Source organism: Rhinatrema bivittatum, chromosome 9, assembly GCF_901001135.1.
Source record: "Rhinatrema bivittatum chromosome 9, aRhiBiv1.1, whole genome shotgun sequence".
Lineage (NCBI taxonomy): Eukaryota > Metazoa > Chordata > Amphibia > Gymnophiona > Rhinatrematidae > Rhinatrema > Rhinatrema bivittatum.
This window is the reverse complement of record NC_042623.1, coordinates 237,098,318-237,121,551: the sequence shown is the minus strand read 5'-3', so window position 1 is coordinate 237,121,551 and position 23,234 is coordinate 237,098,318. Positions and strand designations below refer to the sequence as shown.

The 23,234-nt window shown below is 44.7% G+C and overlaps 1 protein-coding gene across 4 annotated transcripts in view; it reads left to right on the top strand.

The window, feature by feature from the left end:
* Positions 1 to 23,234, top strand: part of ATP11B (ATPase phospholipid transporting 11B (putative)) — a 293,818-nt gene that overhangs the window by 178,332 nt on the left and 92,252 nt on the right. For all 4 annotated transcript variants that reach the window (XM_029616746.1, XM_029616747.1, XM_029616745.1 and 1 more), the window contains exons 19-20: positions 17,681 to 17,884; positions 18,562 to 18,715. In XM_029616746.1, the coding sequence (XP_029472606.1) occupies positions 17,681 to 17,884; positions 18,562 to 18,715 (358 nt within the window). The remainder of the gene's footprint in view (positions 1 to 17,680; positions 17,885 to 18,561; positions 18,716 to 23,234) is intronic.

Here is a 23,234-nt window from a genome sequence, read left to right as displayed (position 1 = left end):
GCGGTGATACCTAAGGATCCCTACCCCAGTCGAGAGTTCCTGAAGTGATTTCCGAGATCCCTCTGAGGTAAGCCTTGGTCCGGCAGCCAGTTCCCGGCGTGGACTTAGCCCCTTCGGGTGGCTGAAAGGCAGCAGGTGCAGAATTGAGCGCGGCAGTGAAGGTATTTCCCTTTCCCCCCTGCAGCTGGAGACCACCCGGCACACGATCAGTAAGCACCGAGACCAGGTAAGATAGAAACCTTTAAATCTAAGTCTCCGGTCTCCAGAGCTCGAACAGCCTTACTGAACGTTTCTTCCAGCGAGGTTTAAAGGGCACACACACGTGGAGACCCTTGGGGGGGGGGGCGGCATTTTGTAAACAGGATCGTCGGCGCCATATTCCCTCCGTCTGGCGGTACACACGGGGCAGGTCTTTCGGCCGATGCGCATAACTTGAGCGCATCCAACTTTGCCATACGCATAGCTGTGCGCACAACAGTCACGTGCAGAACAAAGCGCAACCCATGCACACGAGATGCACCCGGCGCGCATAACTACACGCGCAGCCACCTTGAGGTTTTCCATGCGCACAAACATGGCACCAATGACCAAGAAGGCCAAGGGACCCTCCCTTTGCACAGTCTGTTGCACAAGAGCCGCTCAATCAGAATTGGAGCCCCTCCTGTGCCAGCAATGCGAAGAAGCTCAAGGGGAACCAAAACCTGGCCCCCTACAGTCCGGAGTGGGGTCCGGAACCACTGATGATTGTACCCCGGACCTATGAATCTCCGGCTCAGCGCCGCCAAAGGAGGGCACCTCGGGGGCACCTACTCTAACCACCCCGGGGATCAACATGGACCCAGGGACCTTCTCCTGGGTGGAATTGTTTAAAGGGCTGCAAAGCTTCGTTCAGGCACAACCAGTCCCGGCTGTGCACCAGGCTCAACACTGCCTAGAAGCTCAGGACCCTCCCAGTGCTACTCGAACCTCTTGAGATATGCCTCGCCTAACCAAGAGCCTCCCTACTTCAGATCCAGACTCATCTGAGAGCGACTCTTTGGAAGAAGGAGAAATCCCTCCAGGGATGGAACCATACTTCGCTTCTTCCACAAGGACGAATTACCAGCCCTTGTTTCCCAGACTCTGAAGACACTGGACATCCCGGGCACTGACCCTATGGTGGAACCAAAGAACCCCGTCTTGGTGTCCTTCCATAAAGCCTCATGCTATTTTCCCATGATGGAAGCCATCTAGGAACTCATCGACCTGGAATGGAATACCCCGGAGGCCAGCTTCAAAGGGGGGGTGAGCCCTGGAAGCCCTATATCCTCTGGAACTCGCGGCCAAGGAATGCCTGTGTTTCCCTAAAGTTGACGCCATGGTCTGTGCAGTCTCCAAGCAAACAACGATTCCCATTGAGGGAGGAGTGGCACTGAAGGACACGCAGGACAGACGATTAGAGTCCATCCTTAAGCAGGCCTTAGACGCAACAGCAATGACCCTGCAAATTGCTTCCTGCTGCACACTGATAGCACGCTCCTGCTTACTCCTCTCCAGAGACACAAATGCATCTGGAGAAACGCTGGAACCTGCGGCGTCCTTCCTCACGGACGCAACCTCAGATCTAGTGCGCATCTCAGCCAGGGGCATGGCCTCGGGAGTGGCAGCCAGAAGACAACTATGGCTATGGAATTGGTCAGCGGATGAGACATCAAAAGCGAACCTTACGAGAATGCCCTATAGAGGATCTCTCTTGTTCGGCAGCGAATTGGAGAAGTTAGCCAACAAATGGGGAGAATCTCCAGTACCCCAACTACCGGAAGATAGGAATAGAAGATCTCAGTGTGCGTCCCCCAGAAGAATCAAGGGCAGAGGATCACAACGCTTCAGAACCTACAAGAATACGCAGTTCTAGGCACCTAGTCCATCCGGAAGGCCCCAGTCCTTTCGGAACAGACACACCAAAAGGGGAGCAGGCTCGGGGCAGGTCCTAGCCATACTCCACAATGAGAAGAAGCAGACCCATCCACAGGAAGAAGACATAGGTGGTCGACTTGCCCTCTTCTACCAAAGATGGGTCGACATAACATTGGACAAATGGGTCCTAAACATAATTCGAGAAGGGTACTTTCTGGAATTCCGCAGCACTCCTTCGGACAAATTCATGACATCACCCTGCCACTCCCACTCCAAGAGACTGGCAGTAGAAACCACACTAACAAGATTTCTCAGCTTGAAGGCAATAACCCAGGTGCCCACGTCCCAACAAAATACTGGACACTATTCCATCTATTTTATTGTCTCCAAGAAGGGAAGGATCATTCCGACCCATCTTGGATCTCAAGATTGTCAACCGTTATCTGAGGGTACCACACTTCCGCATGGAAACGCTGCGCTCCGTTATAAGGGCCCTACAACCTGGAGTCCTTCCTGGACCTTTCCGAAGCCTACCTCCATATACCAATCCATCAGGACCACCAGCGCTTCGCAATACTGGATTGTCATTACCAGTTTTGGACGCTACTCTTCGGCCTAGCAACCGTTCCCAGGACCTTCAACAAAATTATGGTGGTCGTGGCGGCAACATTGAGGAAAGAAGGGATCCTGATACATCCTTATCTAGATGATAAGGATGTATCAGGATCCCTTCTTTCCTCAATGTTCCCTGATCAGCCAATCTAGATGATCAGGGAACCTACAAAGCAAAGAGCCTACTTCAGGGAGCTCGTGTGGGTCATGAACATGGGCAAGAGCTGTCTCCAGCCATCTCAGTCTCTAGAGTACCTGGGAGCCCGTTTCGACACCAAACAGAACAAGGTCTTCCTCCCTCCTTCAAGGAGAAGGAAACTGATGGAAAACTTGTGAAGACTGATGTCCAATGCACGTTCCACGGTATGGGACTACCTTCAAGTCCTCTGCCTCATGGCATCAACCCTGGAAGTCATTCCGTGGGCAAGGGCCCATATGCGACCGCTTTAGCACTCCCTACTGTCACGATGGAACCCACTGTCCCAGAACTACTCAATTCACCTCCAACTACCAGCAGAGGTTCGGGATCAGCTCCAATGGTGGATACAGGAAGACCACCTAAGCAGAGGAGTAAGCCTATCCCCACCGAACTGGATCTTGCTCACCATGGATGCGAGGGTGGGGAGCACACTGTCAGGAGCTGTCGGCCCAGGGACAATGGAACAAGAAAGAGGCGGAATGGAACATAAACCACCTAGAAACTCGGGCAGTCAGACTAGCGTGCCTGCAATTCGCCCACAGGCTCCGGGGCGAGTCAGTCAGGGTAATGTCGGACCACGCGATAACAGTCGCTTACATCAACCGCCAGGGAAGAACCAAGAGCCAGCAAGTGTCTCTGGAAATAATGGCATAGGCGGAGATAAACCTGCATGGTATTTCGGCTGCCTACATCGCAGGAAAATACAACGTCTCAGCAGACTACCTCAGCAGAGAGAGACTAGACCCGGGGGAATGGACACTGTTGACCACAGTCTTCCAGCTGATAGTAAATCGCTGGGGCCTCCCAGCCATGGATCTATTGGCAACCCGTCTCAATGCCCAGGTTCCCAGGTTCTTCAGCAGCCAACGAGAACCACAATCTCAGGGAATAGACACTCTCGTCCAGAACTGACCAGAGGAAGACCTACTGTACGCCTTCCCTCCATGGCCACTACTGGGCAGAGTCATCTGCAAGATAGAGCATCACAGGGGACTAGTTCTGCTAGTCGCCCCGGACTGACCAAGACAACCATGGTACGCAGACATGCGAAGACTACTTGTGGGCTACCCTCTGTGCCTACCTCCACACAAGGACCTTCTCCACCAGGGCCTGATTTTCCACGAAGATCCATCTTGATTCTCTCTTACGGTATGACCCTTGAGAGGGCTAGCCTGCAGAAGCATGGTTACTCAGTCTGTCATTGACACCTTGCTCCGAGCACGCAAGTTTTCCACATCCCTATTGTACATACGGGTCTGGAGAGTATTTGAAGACTGGTGTGAAGACCGCAGGAGCTACCTGCGGACAGCCAGAATTCCCATAATCCTGGAGTTTCCTACAGGACGGGATGAAGGGGTTGTCTCTCAACTCCCTCAAAGTTCAAGTCGCCACGTTTGGCCTGCTTCAGAGCCGAAGTGGACGGCATCTGACTAGCAACTCATCCAGATGTGTCCTGCTTCCTGAAAGGAGTTAAACATCTCTGGCCACCCCTAAAGTGGCCGGTGCCCCTATGGAATCTCAGTATTGTATTAGACTTCTTTCAGGAGAATCTTCTTTCAGATGAACACGCAGTCTGTCACTACGCCTCCTAACATTAAAAACAGCATGGCAATCTGCTCAGCTAGTCGCATCGCCGAACTTCAGGCACTGTCCTGTCGGGAACTGTTCCTTAGGTTCACGCCTGGAACCATTCAACTGCGCACTGTCCCCTCCTTCTTACCGAAAGTGGTTTCCCAGGTTCTTTTTTTTGTTTTTATTATGCTTTTTAATTTTACATACCAAGATAATATTCATGATATTAGAACATTTGACGTTTCAACTAAAATACAAAAAGGAAAAATAGAAGAGTTTACATCATTAAGATCAAACTTTTTAACCATTATCATACTTCATCAAAAATGAGATCCTCTATACTAAAAGAAGATCCAATACACTTAAATCACCCTTTCTTACGTTAACACCTTAAGAAAAATCATGGCGCATATAAATGAAAGAAGGAATATTTCCCGATGAGAGATAGTCACAGCCAATTGGGGGCCTAGATGGTTCTGGGCATTAGACGTTTTCAACTACCTGTATTATATCCTTATCAGAAAGAAATTGGGTTAATTGTGATAGTAAGAAAAAGAGAGAAGTTGACCCTTTATACTTCAGTTGACATTTGCAAGGGAACTTCAGTAGAAAACTGGCCCCTACTCGTAGGACCTGTGATCTCAATAGCAAAAATTTTCTCTTTTTTTTGTGTCATTCTAGACACATCAGGAAATATCCTCACCTGTAGGTTAAAAAAACTGTTTAAATGATATTTAAAATACATTTTGAATATCCATTCTCTATCCATCTCTAAAGCAAACGTAACAATTAAAGTACTTTTCTCGGCTATACTAGAATCTGACATCACTAACATCTGTTATATTTAAATCTGATATTACTCTTTCAGTTTTGAGACCTTCTATCTCTTCTATATCCTTTTTTCTTTGTGGTAAATAAAAAAAATTCTCACCACCGGGGGAATATTTTCTTCGGGCACTTTTAAGATCTCAATCATATATTTCTAAACATGTATGAAAGTTTAGGAAAATTAACAAATCTGAGGTTTCTTGCCTTTAACATATTTTCCATATTCTCCAATTTATTTAATAACTTTATCTTTCATCAAGGATTCTTGAGATATCCTATTAGCATTAACAGAAGATTTCATTTCTGTATTCTGTAGCAAAACACTTTTAACAGTGTTCTCCCTTGCTTGTATTCTCACTTCATGATCTTTACTCTCATCATTTATAGGAAGAATTTTATTTGCTATCAGATTCCCCAGACCTTCTATTGCTAACCATAAAGATTCCAAAGTTATTTCAACCGACCTCTATAGTGAATATTTTAAACTTGTAATAACAGGAGTCGAAGAGTCATGTCCAATAACCAGTCTTTGTTCACCCCTAGCTGGACTGCTGGCAAACTTGTCGAGATATACTTTTGACGTCTTCACTTTCATCACCCAGATTAGGATTCCCTGCCTGATCCACACTGCCAGCAACTTTGGCATGCAGAAGGGCCAGTTCCACCTCCGGGTTTCTAAGTGTAGCAGGGTTTGCTGGTTCTTCTCTCGTAATCGGGGAAAGCGTGATGTCAGAGTCGGGCACCAGATCCTGAGTTATATCCCAAGCTTCCTGCCTCAGCGACTGCACTCCCGATTCTGTTCCTCCTCCTACAATAGGACCTGAAACCTCATAGGGGTAAGGGAGCCATAGGACCTGAAACCTCAGGGGTAAGGGAGGTTCCAGGGCTAGCCTTCTCTTTTGCCCTGCGTTTCCTGACACTATGAGGCATAGTTTTTCCTTATAAAAGTCTCTTAGGAAAAACAGGAGCTTCACTATGTATCTCAGTATATATATATATATATATATACCTTTTAAAGTTGGATCCCCTTGCACAAGAGGAGGTAGAGAGCGAGGAAATAATATTGGCTAGATAACTTTAATTTCTAACTTACCAGAGGTGGAGGAATTTCTTTAAGTTCCAGACTTTTTTTTATTCTTAAACTAAGCCGCGCGCCCCGGGACTCAACGAGCCGCTATGGGGCTGATTTTATGGGCCTCATGCTGGCCACACCTCGCTGATGTCACTTCCAGTGTGCAAATTCAAAGGCCCCCGCTTGGGCCGGGATCAAGTCCTCACCCCCGGGGACACCTCAGCAGGTAATCGGTGTTTTTCCTCTACTCCACCTCCGGCGGTTTCCCAGTTTCACATGAATCAAACCATCTCGCTACCATCACCAGATGAGCATAAGGACTCAACGCCTTTTTCGCCATCTGAATGTCGGCAGACTCCTAGTCCAATATCTGGAAAGATCGGAACCTGTGCGCAAAACAGATCACCTGTTTGTTCTTCACAGTGGAAAGAAGCAAGAGGAAGCGGCATTGCAGGCGACCCGAGCCTCACCCGTCAACCCACCCATACCCCCACCCTCCCTTCCCTCACCCTTTCCCTATACCCCCGCCCACCTCTCACCCCCCCGCCACCTTCCTACCGTGCTCCACTGTAACCCAGTTAAAACTTACAACCTATATGTCGAAATCAAGACACCGTTATTACCTGCTGTAACTGCTGTAAATAAGCTAATACTTTATGTATATGTGTTTAATTGTTTAATAAGTTATCAATATAATCCACCATAACTGCTGTAATTAAGCTTTAATATATATCATTATATAATCTATTTATTCCTCATTAACCGCTGTAAAAAATTCAACCTTGTTCTAACCTCTTTAAGCAACCTATCCTGTAAATACTGATACGTTCCTTGTACCTTTCTCAGCTGCTGTCTTTCCTCCTTTACCTCTCTCCCCCCTCTCCCCCCCCCTCTTTTCGCTCCTGCTCCACTCCCCCACTCCCTGTTTTTTGTAATTTCCTCCTTTCTCAAGTTTATTGTAAACCGGCGTGATGTGCTTGCACGAACACCGGTATATTAAAAGCTGTTAAATAAATAAATAAATAAAAAATAGTCATCAAGGCAGCCTATATAGAGGCAGGAAAGCCCTCACCTGTACAGATTAGGGCTCCAACTGATCCGTAAAGATAGACTTTTAATTCTACAAGGGCCCAGGCAGTCTTCTGGACAGAAACTAAACTGCAGTCGCCTGCCAAGATCTGTCGGGCGACAACGTGGTCCTCCATACACACCTTCTCCAGGTTTTACCGCCTGGATGTCCAGGCCAGGGAGGACATGGCATTCACAAGGGCAGTACTAAGTGGGCCATGGGCAGCCTCCCACCCTGTGTGGAAGTAGCTTTTGTGTATCCCATTGGTCCTGAGTCCATCTGGCTACATGCTAGGAAATGGAGAAATTACTTACCTGATAATTTCGTTTTCCTTAGTGTAGACAGATGGACTCAGCATCCTGCCCATGGCTGCCCCAGGAAACGAGAACCTCTGATAACCAACCTTGACACTAAAGTAATACGGGTAAGCCATGGTCTACCCCTAGCGCAAGACACCCACTGTCTTGTCTGGTGTCGACGTTGATCAACTGAGTGCACTGGCGGTCTCCAGTTTGAAAATCAGTTGAACCAGTTCAAGGTTAATCAAGTTGTTCGAGTTTATCCAAGTTAATTAAGTTAGTAAACAAACATATATCCACAATGGCTTTTTGAGGACAATACTGAAGAGCTAAGCTTCCTGCACAGATATATGTAGAGTGATGTCAGCTTTGAAATCTGACTCAGTCTCTTATCTGCTAGCAGAAGAGCACTATACCCATTGGTCCTGAGTCCATCTGTCTACACTAAGGAAAACGTAATTATCAGGTAAGTAATTTCTCCATTATTTGATATTAAGTCTGTTGGTTGTCTTGTCCTGGAAGCCGCCTTGTGCCTTCTACCTGTCTACAGAGTTCTTGTTTTGCTTGTGAATGCTCTCGATGGTAGTTAAGTCAAAGTGAGTGCAAACGTGTACCTATTTGGACTTTTTTTTTTTTTTTTTTTAATCCTTTTATTGGGGATCGTGATCCAAAAAAAAATTTGACAAAACATCAAATATAAAACTAAATTACACGATGTTAGGTTTCATATTAGGAACTACCACCCAGGAAAAAGATCTAGGCATCATAGTGGATAATACTTTGAAATCGTCGGTTCAGTGTGCTGCAGCAGTCAAAAAAGCAAACAGAATGTTAGGAATTATAAGGAATGGCATGGATAATAAAACGGAAAATGTCATAATGCCTCTATATCGCTCCATGGTGAGACCACACCTTGAATACTGTGTCCAATTCTGGTCGCCGCATCTCAAAAAAGATCTCTTTCACAGGCGCGCGCACACACGCTCCCAATCTATCTCTCTCTCTCCCCCCCCTTTTTTTTTTTTTTTTACAGGCACATGCATGCAAACAGGCTGTCAATCCTCTCTTTACTCACACGCACACACACAAGCAGGCTCCCAATCTCTCTCTTACAGGCGCGCGCACAGACAAGCAAGCTCCATATATAGATATAGATATATATAGATACAGAGAGAGAGAGAGATCTCACAGGCACACACAAGCAAGCTATGAATATCTCTCTCTCTCACAGGAACACACACAAGCAGGATACCAATCTTTGTTTCACAAGCACACTCCCAAACACACAATTGTACCTCTGCTCATTCTTCAGCCCTGCTGGCTTAGGCTGAAGCCGTGGCCAACCACCCAATCTCTTTTTTTCTCCTCCAGTGGGCACCACTGTTGCATCTTCCCTTCTCCTCCTTCAGCCCTGCCAGCGTGTGCTTGCTGCATATTTTGTTTTCTTCATTTTTGGTATTGCAGCTGCGGCATCTTTTCGTTTTTTTTTTTACCCCGCTGGCCTGGGCTCCAGCAGGCGCTGCTGCATCGCTGTCTCTTCTCACTGGCGGGAACCCCACCATCGCTGATGGACAGGATCTCTCCTCACTGGCAGGGAGTGGGATCCCTGCCAGCACCGACACAGAGGATCACTCCTCGCTGGCGAGAGCTGGGATCATCGCCACCTCCGAACAGGGGCTCTCCTCACCGACAGGGGGTGGGATCCTGGCCAGTGTCAACTAATGTAGTCTCTCCTCGCTGCCAATGTTCTGATCTCCCTACTCAAGCATTATCAAGGGCTATAACCTGGCCTTTGATGATGAAGTCAGGCAGGCAGGTCGGAGCATCAGCGGGCAGCAAATAATGGACTGTCCCTAAGTGATAAGGATTAAAACCCTTTTAAGGGTCAGATTTGGACCACGGGCTGCAGTTTGCCAACCACTGTCCTATAGCACATATCTCTTGCCACTTGGCCAGAAAGAATTTTCTCCTCTCCTGTGTAACCTTTTCTAGGAAAACTCAGATTCTTTGCCCCAAAAATAACACATTAACATCCCGAAAATAAAAACCTCAGAATTGATGCTCCCGGAACCCCACCCACCATTGTGACATCAACAAGGGGTCCTGCCCTTTAACTTTGGGCCGCTGCAGATGTTCCCGGAACCCCACCCCCAACTGTGACATCAACAAGGGCTCCTGCCCCTTAATTTTGGGCTGCTGATGACGCTCCCGGGACCCTGCCCCCCTCCCACTGTGATGTCAACAAGGGTTTCCTACCCCTTAATTTCAGGCCACCACTGATGCTCCCCAGCACTGTGATGTCAACAAGGGCTCCTGCCCTTTAACTTCAAGCCACCACTGACACTCCAGGAACCCCGCCCTCCACTGTGATGTCTACAAGGTTACTCTATAACAAACTCTCCTTAAACCTCTCTAAAACTGAAATCACGATATTTGGTAGCCCTCTTTTTGACATCCCTAGTTCCATATCTATCAACAAAACACCTATTAAGATTTCCTCTACTGCCCGCCACCTTGGCGTTTTCCTCTATTCTAAGTTTGACATGCAACTTCACATCAAATCCGTAGTCAAATCTTCCTTTTATAAACTGTGTCTTCTTAAACACGTTAAACCTCTTTGAGCCTTCAGCTTTTCAAACCATATTGCAATCTCTGATCCTTACTGGTCTCAACTACTGCAACTCTCTATATCTTGACCTCCCGCTATCCTCAAGCAAACCTCTTTACCTTTCCCAAAATGCCACTGCACGCCTTTTATCCAGCATCAAACTACATGATCACATCTCCCCTGTTCTATTAAATTTACATTGGTTGCCAATTTCCTGGAGAATCCAGTACAAAATCCTAACTATTCTACACAATCTCATTCACAACAACTGCAGTCCATGGCTTTCTGCCACCCTTCATCTTTACACTCCCTCACAAACCCTCCAATCCCAATACCAACTTCTTCTGCATGTCCCTTCACCTAAAGCCACAAGACTCAACACAAGAAGAGAGCGGGCCTTTTCTTTCGTTGGCCCCATCTTATGGAATTCTCTACCCAATTCCATCAAGATGCTAAATGACAAACAAGGCTTTAAGAAAGCCCTAAAGCACCATCTATTCAAAGAGGCTTTCAAAAATCTTTTATAACTTTTCCCCCATATGACTTTGTTGTCTGCTTATATGGTCTGTCATATTAACATATCTGTAGCACCTCTCTCCCTATTCATGTTTGTTTATTGAATAATTTGTCATTTTAATTTATTGTCCATGTTCATTTTTAATTTTACTTTATATGTGACCTGTATATTACTAATCATATTTATGCTCGTTTTATTGTAAACCACCCTAAACCTTGGAGGGTGTGGTCAGCAAATCATTTTAAATAAATACAATCTTGTTCAAAACCAAGAGACCAAGAGGCTGCTCTTCCAATTACAATGTTCCAAAAAGGCTGTCAAGTTCAAACCATTCATTCCTTGTTGACACATCTCCTGTACTTTTTCAGAGTTCCCCCATATGTTTTCCATCTGGCAGAAACTAAATTTTATTAACTGATGGCATCTGCAGATATTATGAAGAACTTCTACTAATTACTTTTTTAAAAACCTCTCAAAGCCCCACCCCTGAAACCTTAGGGGAGTTCAGGATATGTAAGTTCAGAGGCCTGAATCAGTTTTCCAGAAACTCCCATTTACAATGTAAGTTGTTATCTTAAATCAGAGCCATCCTCACACTTTTCACATCTCTTTCCAAACCTTCAATTCTTCCAAGCTGTTGTTTGAAAGAAAGCACTTGCTTGTGGGCCAAAATGTCCATATTTTGTGATTAGGAACTTATATCCAGAGATCCCTTAGTCAATGAAACATCCAGCCCCTCCAGGACTTACTGAGCATTGACGCTGCAGGAGCCTGGAGCAATTGTCTTTGACGTTCCTCATTGGGACTCTGAGATTCTCCCAATCAGTAGGTTGCCTCTCATTTCAGGAATTCCTCCAGCCTCCTCTTGCTGTCTGGCCCCAAAGCACAAATCTGTACCTTACTCTGCTGTAACCTGCAAAGTAGCTTGGGGTGTGCACCAGAGCCCAGCTGCCTCCACAGATTCGCTGGTGCTGATATCATCTGACTGCTCAGTGGCAACCACTCCCCCAGCTGATCCATTGCTCCTTCACCAGTACCAATAAATGAGTCTTTCGAACCTCCAGGTGTGCAGACAGTGAAGCAGTCAATTTGCTGCTGAACACAGGTGGGAGCCAATGCTGTAGAGGATACACCCCTGCCTCTCACCTTCCTCTTCATTGACATTATGAAGGAAAAAGGCACAAGGAAACAAGAATTCTAAAATCCTCAGAACTGCTTATGCCACCATCTTGGTTCTGCCCCCTCACATAAGAACATAAAATATGCCATACTGGGTCAGACCAAGGGTCCATCAAGTCCTGTATCCTGTCTCTAACAGTGGCCAAGCCAGGTCAAATGTACCTGGCAAGAACCCAAACATTAAGTAGATCCCAAGCTACTAATGCCAGTAATAGCAGAGACCATTCCCTAAGTCAGCTTGATTAATAGCAGTTAATGGACTTCTTCCATTAAACCCAGCTACACTATCTACCTTAACCACATCCTCTGGCAACAAATCTTAGAGTTTTAACTGTGCATCGAGTGAAAAATAATTTTTCTCTGATTTGTTTTAAATGTGCTACTTGTTAACTTCATGAGGTACCCCTTGAATTATCCAAAAGAGTAAATAACTGATTCACATTTACCCATTCAAATCCTTTCATGATTTTGTAGAACTCTATCTTACCCCCTCAGCCGTCTCTTCTCCAAGCTGAACAGCCCTAACCTTTTTAGCCTTTGTACATATATGAGAGATGTTCCATGCCCCTTATCATTTTGGTCGCCCTTCTGTGCACGTCTGACATTTCTGACTCCTACCTTGGCCTTTAATCTCTGCCTCCTGTCATCTAAGTGGAATCTTATAATACGACATTATTACCTTGTAATCTACATTTTCCTACTTCTCATTCTATAACAACTGCATGTCAGAAATGGAATTCAGGTGGAGGAAATGAAGTCACCAAGGTAGACGGTCGAGCGGAACGTGGGCTCCTCTCTCCATCAAGTGCAATCTTCCCGAATCTCAGACATCGTGCAGATCTGTCACCTGAATCTTCTTTCACCAATAAGTTGGTGAACAATCGATGTCATTAAAGCGAAAATCCATCGATTTTCGGAAGTATTCCTACCAAAAAAGTGAACTCGCTTAAAGTAAGCGGCCTCTCCAACATAGTGCAGCAGGAAACAGGCCTTGAGGTGGAAGGTGCTGACGGCGAGTGGTAGCCAGCGGGGGAAGAAATACCGACCAGAGCAGAGATGCGGCAATGGTTTACTGAGCTACAACAAGAGATGCAAAATAACAAACGAGATTATGGCTTTGATCGATGAGATGAAAGAAGAAATGGCGGAGTATGGCCGGTGTACTTTTGATATAAAAAAACAAAGCTGATGCCTTGGGGGTGGAGCTTCGATCCTAGAAGGAGGATCATAAAATGATTCAGAAAGAACACGAGATCCTGAAGGATAAACTTGAAGATCTTGAGAGAATCATTCATGGAGGCAAAACTTGAGGTTTAGGGGAATACCCAAACTTCCTGAATATCAAAATTGCGTGGAGGTGGTCAAGCAGATTAGTCAAGCCATCTTGGCATTGCAGGAACAACAAGAAACGTCGACCTCGCCAGATATACAGATTGAGCTGACGCACCATGCATTGGGGCAGCAGATAGAAAATAAGCCTCGAGACATACTGGCTTGCTACCACAGTTACACAATCAAAGAGAAAATTGCGAATATTGCTCAGAAGCAAACAATCTACATGGCAAGGTATTGATATCTTGATCTTTGCAGACCTATCCCCCTCAGCAATTCATAAGCGTATGGAAATGCACAGTCACAGAAGTGCTTCGAACAGATAACATATGCTACAGATGGCTGTTCCCCCTTTGTCCTGGGTTTTTCACTGAAAGGCTTTTCGCACCGCGTACATACCTTGGCAGAAGCATCTGAGATACTAAGAGAAGCGGGCTATTCTGGTTTTGAAAAAAGTATGCCTGCATCAAAGAACAATTCCAGAAAAGATGAAGCTCCACGCTGGCAATGAGTGGGCAAAGGAGGATGCCACCTCTGCAGGAATACGGATCAAGAGCTAACAGGCCAAGAAACTATCTGCAGGACGCTGGGACAGTAAAGTCATTAGTTTACCTACTTAAAAATTAAAAGAACCCAAAATAATATCATAAAAATTAAAGACGAAAAAGGGAACATGCTAACCCAGTGCTCGGATATTCGACAGCGCTTTCTACATTTCTATAAGGAACTATTTAGCACTGACCCTAATATTGAGCAAGGGAAAATTGAGAATTACCTGAAAGATACCTCATTGCCTCAATTATCCAATAACCAGAAGGAACTATTGGGAAAGGAATACTCAGGCAGAAGTCTGTTGGGACATAAAAAATTTGAAAATAGGGAATTCACTGGGTCTAGATGGTTACACGGCAAGATTTTATAATTTGTATGCGGACCTTCTAGCGGACCTTGTGAAGATGTTTAATTCTTTAAGAATAGGGGGAACAATATCCCAGAACTCTAATATGCATGGGAGTAGCTTGCTATGATGGCAGTTACTACCTCTAAACAATTAGTTAGATACTTCACTTAGATGCAGCTCCAGCACTGCTAACTATATTGATGGCGGGGGTGGAAGGGAAATAGAACAAAAGAAGTCACTTACAAGGGACAAGAGTAACAGATAAGTATGGGGGGAAAAAGAAAAGTGAAAGCTTGCTGGGCAGACTGGATGGACAGTTTGGTCTTCTTCTGCTGTCGTTTCTATATTAGCGAAACCAAGAAGAGATCCGGCTTTATGCGGCTCATATCACCCGATATCCTTTATTAATTTAGATATGAAACTGGCTAAAATATTAGCTAATAGATTGAATAGCATGTTGTTGGAAATTGTCCATCCTAACCAATCCAGATTTATTCCGGGCCGGACAGCATCCGACAACATACATAAAACAGTTGATTCTATCTGGTGGGCCAGGGAAAATAAAATTCCCTTCCTACTTCTCGCTATAGATACTGAAAAGGCATTTGACTGTGTCCATTGGCCTTTCCTCTTTTCTGCAATGCGGGCTATGAAATTTGGCAATTATTTCCTTCAATGGATACATAAATTATATCAAAACCTGTTAGCTTGTTTAAAAATTAATGGAGGGTATTCATCTACATTTCTGGTGTGTAGGGTACAAGGCAAAGGTGTCCCCTATCTCTTTTGCTCTCTTTCTTGAGCCATGTACTACTAGAATTTGGCATAATCCCAAGATATTGGGAGTAGAAATTGGGCAGTTCTCCTCTCTCTTTGCAGGTGACATTTTATTTACAATAACTGATCCCAAGGTTTCTCTGGAAATGACGTCTTTTAGTGGGGTCTCTGGTTTCAAAATTAACTGGGAAAAATCTGAAATCCTAAATTTCACAACACCAGAGATACTAGGCCGATATCTTTGTGCTCACCTGTTTTGATGGGCGAACCACCAAATCAAATATCTAGAGGTGTATATTGGAAACAAGACATATTTCAATTGAACTACCCTCCTCTGCTAACTTGGATTTACAAAGATATGGAAGAGTGAGATCACTACCATATTTCTTGGGTGGGACATATAGCTGTGGTTAAAAATGAATATATTACCAAGACTTCTATATCTGTTTCAAACAATCCCATATGCAGTTTCCTCAAAGACACTAGAGATATAGCAGAAATGTTTGCTTAAATTTATTTGGAAAGTAAAACATCCGTGGGTGGCTAGAAAGGTTTTATTTATTTATCTAAATTACAAGGGGGGTTGGGTGTCCCAAACATTCTCTGGTTCCATGCAGCGAGCCATTTAAAAGCAATACTTGACTGGCATCGTTCGGGGGAAAAAGAAGCCGTGGGTGGTTCTCGACCAGGCTCTTACTGACTCTATGCCTCAAGGTACTTTGAAATGGCAATCTCGACAGTCATGGTTAAAACTGACAGCTCTTGCCAACTTAGTTGACCATGCACTAAAAGTGTGGAATCAATGGAAGAAACAATTGGTGGGTACAAGGAAAGTTTGGTAGCACATCCCTATTTCACAATAGATTTTTTTAGACCTTGTATCCCTGAATCTTCATTTGGGAAGTGGAGATCTAAGGGGATTTTGTGAAATGAACATATATGGGATCCAAAGGGAATGTTACCCTTTACCACTTTAAAAGAAAGATTCAATTTATTGGATCAAGAAGTGTTCTCTTATTTATTGTTACATCATTTTTTCCTTGAGATATCAGGTAAAACACAATTTAGACATGGGGGGGTTCCCTTCTTTGAAAACTTATGTAAGCAAGCTGACAAGACCACAAAAGCTTTGTCAAAGATCTATGGATTGTTAAAGATCCCCAGCACAAGCATACACATATTAGATTATGAGAACAAGACCTTCAGGGAGATCTTTCTGAGAACACATGGAGTGACATTTTTAGAAATATGGGTAAAGGCTTAATTTCGCCGAACCTTATTGAAAATGGGTACAAAGTACTATATCGGTGATACTATACCCCAGTAAGACTATATAAATTATTCCCAATGATTTCTGAGCACTGCTGGAAGGGATGTGGAAGGGTGGGCACCTTCTTACACTTGTGGTGGGAGTGCCCCAAGATTAGCTGTCTATGGCTACAAGTATCAGATTGGTTGAGTTTGCTTTTCAAGGTACAGATAAGGCTCACACCAGGCCAGGCCCTTTTAAATATAGACATTACAATAAATGATAAATATATGCAAAGACTAGCCAAACAAGTGATACTGGCTACTAGATGCGAAATAGCTCTCACCTGGAGACATGCAAAGGCACCTACCTTACAAGTGGTCAAGGCTCAAATAAATTCTTTGTATTGCCTAGGCAAGATTACAGCCTTAAAGTATAAAACCTATGCACACTTTATTAAAACATGGTGGTCTTATGATAACTGGAAAGCTGAGAAACTCTTGAATGATGCCACCATCTCCTACCTAGAGGATACTTATTGACCCCCCACAAGACTTGCCAAAAGTCCAGCGGGGGTCCGGAACTACCTCCTGCGTCGAATCATTTTTGTCTATGGCCGCCGCCATTTTGCGGCAGCCATTTTGCAAAATGGCGCCGGCTGAAGACAACAGGATTCAATTGAGGGGGCCGTTCCGGACCGCCGCCTTTCTGGACCAACGCTGGATCCCCAGGTAATTTAAAGCATTTGGGGGGGTTCGGGAGGGTGGGGGATTTAAAGGGTCGGGGGTGGGTTTTAGGGGGTTTTAGTGTGCCGGTTGACTGTGACTGAAATGAGAGAGGGGAGGGAACATTGAGGGGGGGAGAGTAAAGGGAAGGGTTACTAAAAAAGAAAAAAAAAAAGGGTGGGGTCATTGTATATTATGTTAAAACCAGAAAAGAACCATGTTATGTTGGTTAGAATTTTCAGGCTATGAAAGTTTAATAGCTTGGTTCTTGTTATTGGAATTCTGATATTTGTGTATTATGATTATGAATAGAACTGAAGTGTGTACACAAGTATCTGAATATCCTTGGAATCCTTTATTTTTGTTGATATTGTGATGATCTCTAATAAAAACATTTCAATTATAAAAAAAAAAAATGGAATTCAGATCAGATCATTATACTTTTATGAGGTTTATTTGCTACATGGAAGCAAAATGGACTATACGCTCTGAGAATAAACTGCAAATTTAACTGCAGGTGTTTACTTATTCCCAAGCAGGTAGCTCAGACTAGATATTACTTGTTTCCCCTTTGGTTTTGATATGCTTTTCAGGTCACACTTCTAGTTACCAAAAAAGAAAACCCAAATGTTTGTACCTTGGGCAAAAAGATACCTTGGCAGTGTGTGGAACATGATGCAAACGGTAATACCAACAAACCATGTCCTTGCTGAGTATTAAACGTGATATAGAATGAACGCTAATCTTAGTGTTTCATTTTGATCATGAGGCAGCTTCATTAGCATTAAAATCTAGTTAGCATGGATTGTTTGCCAAGAAATACTGGAAATTGTTCCTTGTTTCAGGCTGCAAGAGAAGGTTCAAGAAACAATCGAGGCCCTGAGGTTGGCTGGGATCAAAGTGTGGGTCCTAACAGGAGACAAGCATGAGACGGCTGTCAGTGTGAGCTTATCCTGTGGACATTTTCACAGGACCATGAATATCCTGGAGCTTGTACAGCAGAAAACAGACAATGAATGTGCTGAAAAACTAAGACAGCTCGTAAGGAGGTATGTGCCCACCTGAACGGGGCACTTGCATTCAGCTGCTGTTGTTGCCTATTGGGTTTATGAAGCAGGAAGTTGGTCGGGCCTATCCTGGGGCTGAGAGGCACGTTGTATGCTACCATGCAGGAGGGGCCTAGGTTTGATTTTTGGGCCCAGTCCCCGCTCCTTGAGCCGGCTGAGATTGGAAACTTGCAAATAGCATGTTAACTGCCCCCCCCCCCCCCCCCCAGGTCACACAATGGCGACACCTAATGGCCCAAGGACTGTTGCTGAGTTAGGTGAAAGTAGGGGAGAGGTTTAAATGTGGGTGAATCCGTGTGGTAATTAAGAATGAAGGAGAATCGAAAAGCTCCACATGGCACCTTGACTTCAGTGCTCAGTAGTAATTTTATAGTAGATTCATTTTGTATCACTCACTGAACACAGACCTGCACAGCATGTTTTGGGGAGTATTTTGTGGAAAAGACCCTCCTGTTTTGCAATATTAAGACCAGAATAAAGTTAGGATTTCCGTCCTTGCTGGATTCTATCCCAGTTCTTTGCCTCACAGGCATCATGCTTAATATTTGTTTCCTCTGACCATCAAAATCATTTGGGTGTGTTTTGTTTCTTCATGAAGTTATTTGCAATGCAATTTTAATTGGAATGCAGCACTGAACATCTTTTTCCCCGTCCCTTAGAATGCAGGAGGACCATGTCATCCAGCACGGGCTGGTGGTGGACGGGGTCAGCCTCTCGCTCGCACTCAGGGAACACGAGAAGCTGTTCATGGAAGTGTGCAGGAATTGCAGTGCAGTGCTCTGCTGCCGCATGGCTCCTCTGCAGAAAGCAAAGGTAAGCAGGCAACAGCAGGAGAGGGGCCCTGACACTGCTGACTCTGGGATTATGGGAATGAATCTGTGTGCAGGCCGTTGTCCACACAAGGAACTGCTGGCACCACATTGTAAACCGATGTGATCTGTATTTTAATACAGGAACACCGGTATATAAAAAAATCTAAAAATAAATAAATAAATAAATAAATTGTATGATGTCTCAAAGCCGATGTGTTAGTTCGGTTTAGTTTTCTTTTAGGATTTGTAGGTCTTGCTAAAATTATTTGCTGTTGTCTTATAATGACTGGGTCTAATGAGGCTTTACTGTGTGGTTAGTAAATTGTTTATAATGTGTTGTAGATATGTGATTCAGTTATGTGTTTTTATGGTGTTGGAAATATTGTGGTCTTTTATTGGTTAGATTTGTTTTATATTGTATATTTAATATGCATTGATTAGATGCTTTATGTATCTCGCCTTGGGTGGCCATTGGAAAGGCAAGTAACAAATATGGATAACTGCACATGTTGACATGGATTCTCTTAAATAGCAAAATAAACACTTGCTGAATTTATCTGAATAATCAAAAAGGAAAATATTTTTTTAAATGGAGGAAGGTAGTTTCATATTTCAGCCGTTAATGGTCCCATCTAGGTTACCTCAGCTGGATTTTAAATAATCATAAACCACTATTGTTTAAGAATTTTAAATTTTGGGATGGGAAGCTGAGAAGTCTATTTTTGACAATTTTTCAAATTTAAAAACCAGTGAAAATTATGAATAAGATGGGATTCTGGCATTTTGATTAGGTGAAGGACAGCCCTATCGCTGTGGGAGTAACAAAAATTGTTCTTGGAAAATTAAGCAATTGAAGAATTTAATATATATTTTTCTGCAAATAAACTTAAAAATTAAAATTCATAAACAATACTCGAGACTATTGAATATTAAAAAGATGGTGGTTGGTTGGTGGTTTATGGTTATTTAAAATCCAATGGGTCGATACAGTAACGTGCGCTCCAGCGAAGCGCACTGTTAGCCCGCATTTGGCCGCGTGTTTTCGACATGCTATTTTTACCCCTTATACAGTAAGGGGTAATAGCGCATTGAAAACGCACAACCAACTCCCCCGAAACTAATAGCGCCCGCAACATGCAAATGCATGTTCATAAACAATACTCTTGAGACTATTGAATATTAAAAAGATGGTGGTTGCATGCAAATGCATGTTGATGGGCCTATTAGTCATTCCCGCGCGATACAGAAAGCAAAATGTGCAGCGAAGCAGCACATTTTATTTTCAGAAATTGCCTGCCCAAAGGCAGGCGTTAATTTCGGCCCGCACCGGGAAAGTGTACAGAAAAGCAGAAAAACTGCTTTTCTGTACACCCTCTGACAATATCAGAGTGATATTAAATCGGAGGCCCCAAAAATTAAAAAAAAATTAAAAATCTGCCCGCTGCCCATGGGTTGGAAGACGGACACTCAATTTAGCCGGCGTCCATTTTCCGAATCCGTGGCTGTCAGTGGGTTCGAGAACCGATGCAGGTAAAATTGAGCGTTGGCTGTCAAACCTACTGACAGCTGCCGCTTCTGTCAAAAAGGAGGCGCTAGGGACGTACTAGTGTCCCTAGCACCTCCTTTTACCGTGGGCCCTCATTTACATATTTTTCTCTTCTGAATCGCACGCGCCCAGGAGAGAGTGGCCTGGGCACGTGTCGGGAGAGCTCGCTCTCCCGCGGGTTTTTCTGTATCGGGCTCGGCCCGCAAATGAGGTAACCTGGATGGGACCATTAAAGGCTTAAATATGAAACTACCTTCCTCCATTTATTTATTTGTTTTTATGTACCGACATTCAACACATGTTATTACATCGGTTTACATAGAACAAGTTGAAAAGGTTACATTGCAACAGGGTGTGGTAACTGGGAGAGCAAAACGGGGAGAGAGATTTAACAGACAGATAAGGCAAATAAAGAAAAGTTTAACAAGCAAATAAAGCAGATAAAGAATAACTTGGGAGTGCATGGGATGGATAGGGGAGGATGGGAGATTGGGCATTTCGTGGAGGAGATAGGTTGGAGAGTGGAATGGAGGGTTAGTGGGTGAGTGAAAAAGGGGGGAGGATCGGATGTGGAGTGGGGGGGGAGTGGGTGTAAGTGAGTTGAGTGGTGATTGTCCTCATGATGTCTTGAATGCTTTTTGGAAGAGCCATGTTTTTAGTTTCTTTTTGAAAGTTTGTGACGTTGCTTCGAGTCTTAGGTCGGTGGGGAGGGTGTTCCATAGGGGGGGCCCTGCTATGGAGAAAGTTGTGGTGGGTTAGTTTTGGGGAGGGGGTTGTGAGAAGATCGGTGTTTGTGGAGTGTAGATTCTTTTGTGGATTTTGGAAGTGTGACATTCATCCATTCCGTTTTGTTATTGTATAATGCTTTGTGGATGAGGGATAAGGTTTTGTATTGTATTCTGTAGGGAATTGGTAACCAGTGTAGCTCTTTGAGAATTGGGGTGATGTGCTCAGACCTTTTGCTGCTGGTGAGTGATCTGGCTGCTGTGTTTTGTAGGAGTTGAAGTGGTTTAAGGGTGGAAGCTGGTAGACCTAGGAGGATTGCGTTGCAATAGTCTAGCTTGGAGAACAGGAGGGCTTGTAATGCCATTCTGTAGTCCTGGAGGTGTAGGAGAGGCTTGATCTTCTTTAGGAGTTTGTAGAATCCTTCTTTTATTGTATTATTAATGTGCTTCTTGAGGTTTAGTTTGGTGTCTAGTGTGATTCCTAAATCTTTTGCAGTGAGGATAATTTCTTTGTTTGTTAGGAAATTATTGAGTTGGGGGTCAGGTATGGGTGAGGTTTTGTTGCATATGTAGAGTATCTCGGTTTTGTTGTGGTTGAGGGTGAGAGCTATTTATGTTAATAGTTGTTGGATTGCTTTGAGGTTGGGTGCTCCAGAGTTTGAGTACTAGCCATGTTGTCTCTTATTGGGAGGAATTTTGGACATCATCGGCATATATGTAGTATGATAGTCTGAGTCCGGATAGGAGTTTGCATAGAGGTAGTGTAGGAAATCTGCTAGGGAGTTAGCAATCTGTTGGAAAGCGGATTGCAGGAGTTAGCAATCTGATGTTGTTTGGAATAGTTGTGGGTGGATCCTTGGGCCAGTGGCAGATGACCTCGCCCCCGGGGGAAGATCCCGAGAGGGACCACTGGTCAGGCTCAGAGTTTGGAGACAGACACACACTAGGTCTTTTATTAAATAGTATATTGAACCACCAGAGGTGGCAGTAGTGAGCTGGAATGCCCGGCTGGGCTGCAGTCTCTCAGATACTGGAACAGAGATCCCTGGAAGCTGAGCTGGAGAGAAACTGAAATATAGTGAGTAGGCCGGGTATGCAAAGTTCCTATACCGAACCAGATGGTAACACTCACACACTGTCTCACAGAAGCCCAGGAGCTGGAAGGTGTAGGCCCTCGAGAAGCGAGTACCTGTTCCAGGGAAAGCTCTGAGAGAGTGATGGTAACTCACTGAAGTAGTTAGACAGTGAAGACTTCCAGGCAGAAGGGAATTCAGCAACGTCTGGGAACATAGGCCCTCGAGGAGCGAGAACCGGTTCCAGACTGACCTGAAAAACAAGGAAGATAGCGAGTCTCCCGAGGAGCGGATACCCCTGGTAAGTCCGAGGAGGCAGAGTACCTCAGAACGAATCCTTATCCTTGCTAACTCGATGTGTTAGCAAATACTGAGACCTTAAATATCCGTCGCGGGTGAAGTCATCTTCGGGAGACGCCCCCAAGGTTCACGCCATTGCCGGTACTTCTGTCGGGGTCGCGCTGCGCACGCGCCCCTAGGTCTCTCAGGAACATGGCGGTTTGCAGCGTGGAGCCGATCTGGGGACGCCGGAGGACCTCAGCAGGAGGAGGACGGTGCAGCAGCCAATCTTCCTGCGGACGAAGAGGGAGGCGCCAACGAGGTGAGGAGGGCGGAGAGAGGGCGTCGGGCACCGACAGACACAACAGGTAGGAAGAAGATAATGAAGAGGGTGGATGATAATGAGGATCCTTGCGGGACGCCGTATGGAAGGGGTAGTTCTGACTATGTATGATCTGTTAGATAGGTATGATGTGAACCAGCTGATGGTGGTGTCGCATAGTCCAATTTCTCAGTCTGTTCAGGAGGATGTTATGGTTGATGGTTTCAAAGGCTGCAGAAATTTTCCAGATTTGTGTTCTGTTGAATATGTGCAGAGTAATGGGGAGGAGGAAGAGGACCCTTATTGGCATTTAATGGTGTGATTAGGTCGGTGATTTTTTTCTTGAAGTATGTTGCTAGTTCGGCGGCTTTGCTGGCAGCTTGATCGTCTGGGATGATCGGGGGGAAGCTTTGGTGAGAGATGAGACGAGAGTGAATAAAGCTTTAGGATCGAAGATGAAGTGGTGGATTTTCTGTGAGTAAAAATCCCTCTTTGTTTGTAGGATGGATATCCGGTAGCGGTGCATGAGAGATTTGTACGCTTCCTGGTTAGATAGGGATGGATTTTTTCGCCAT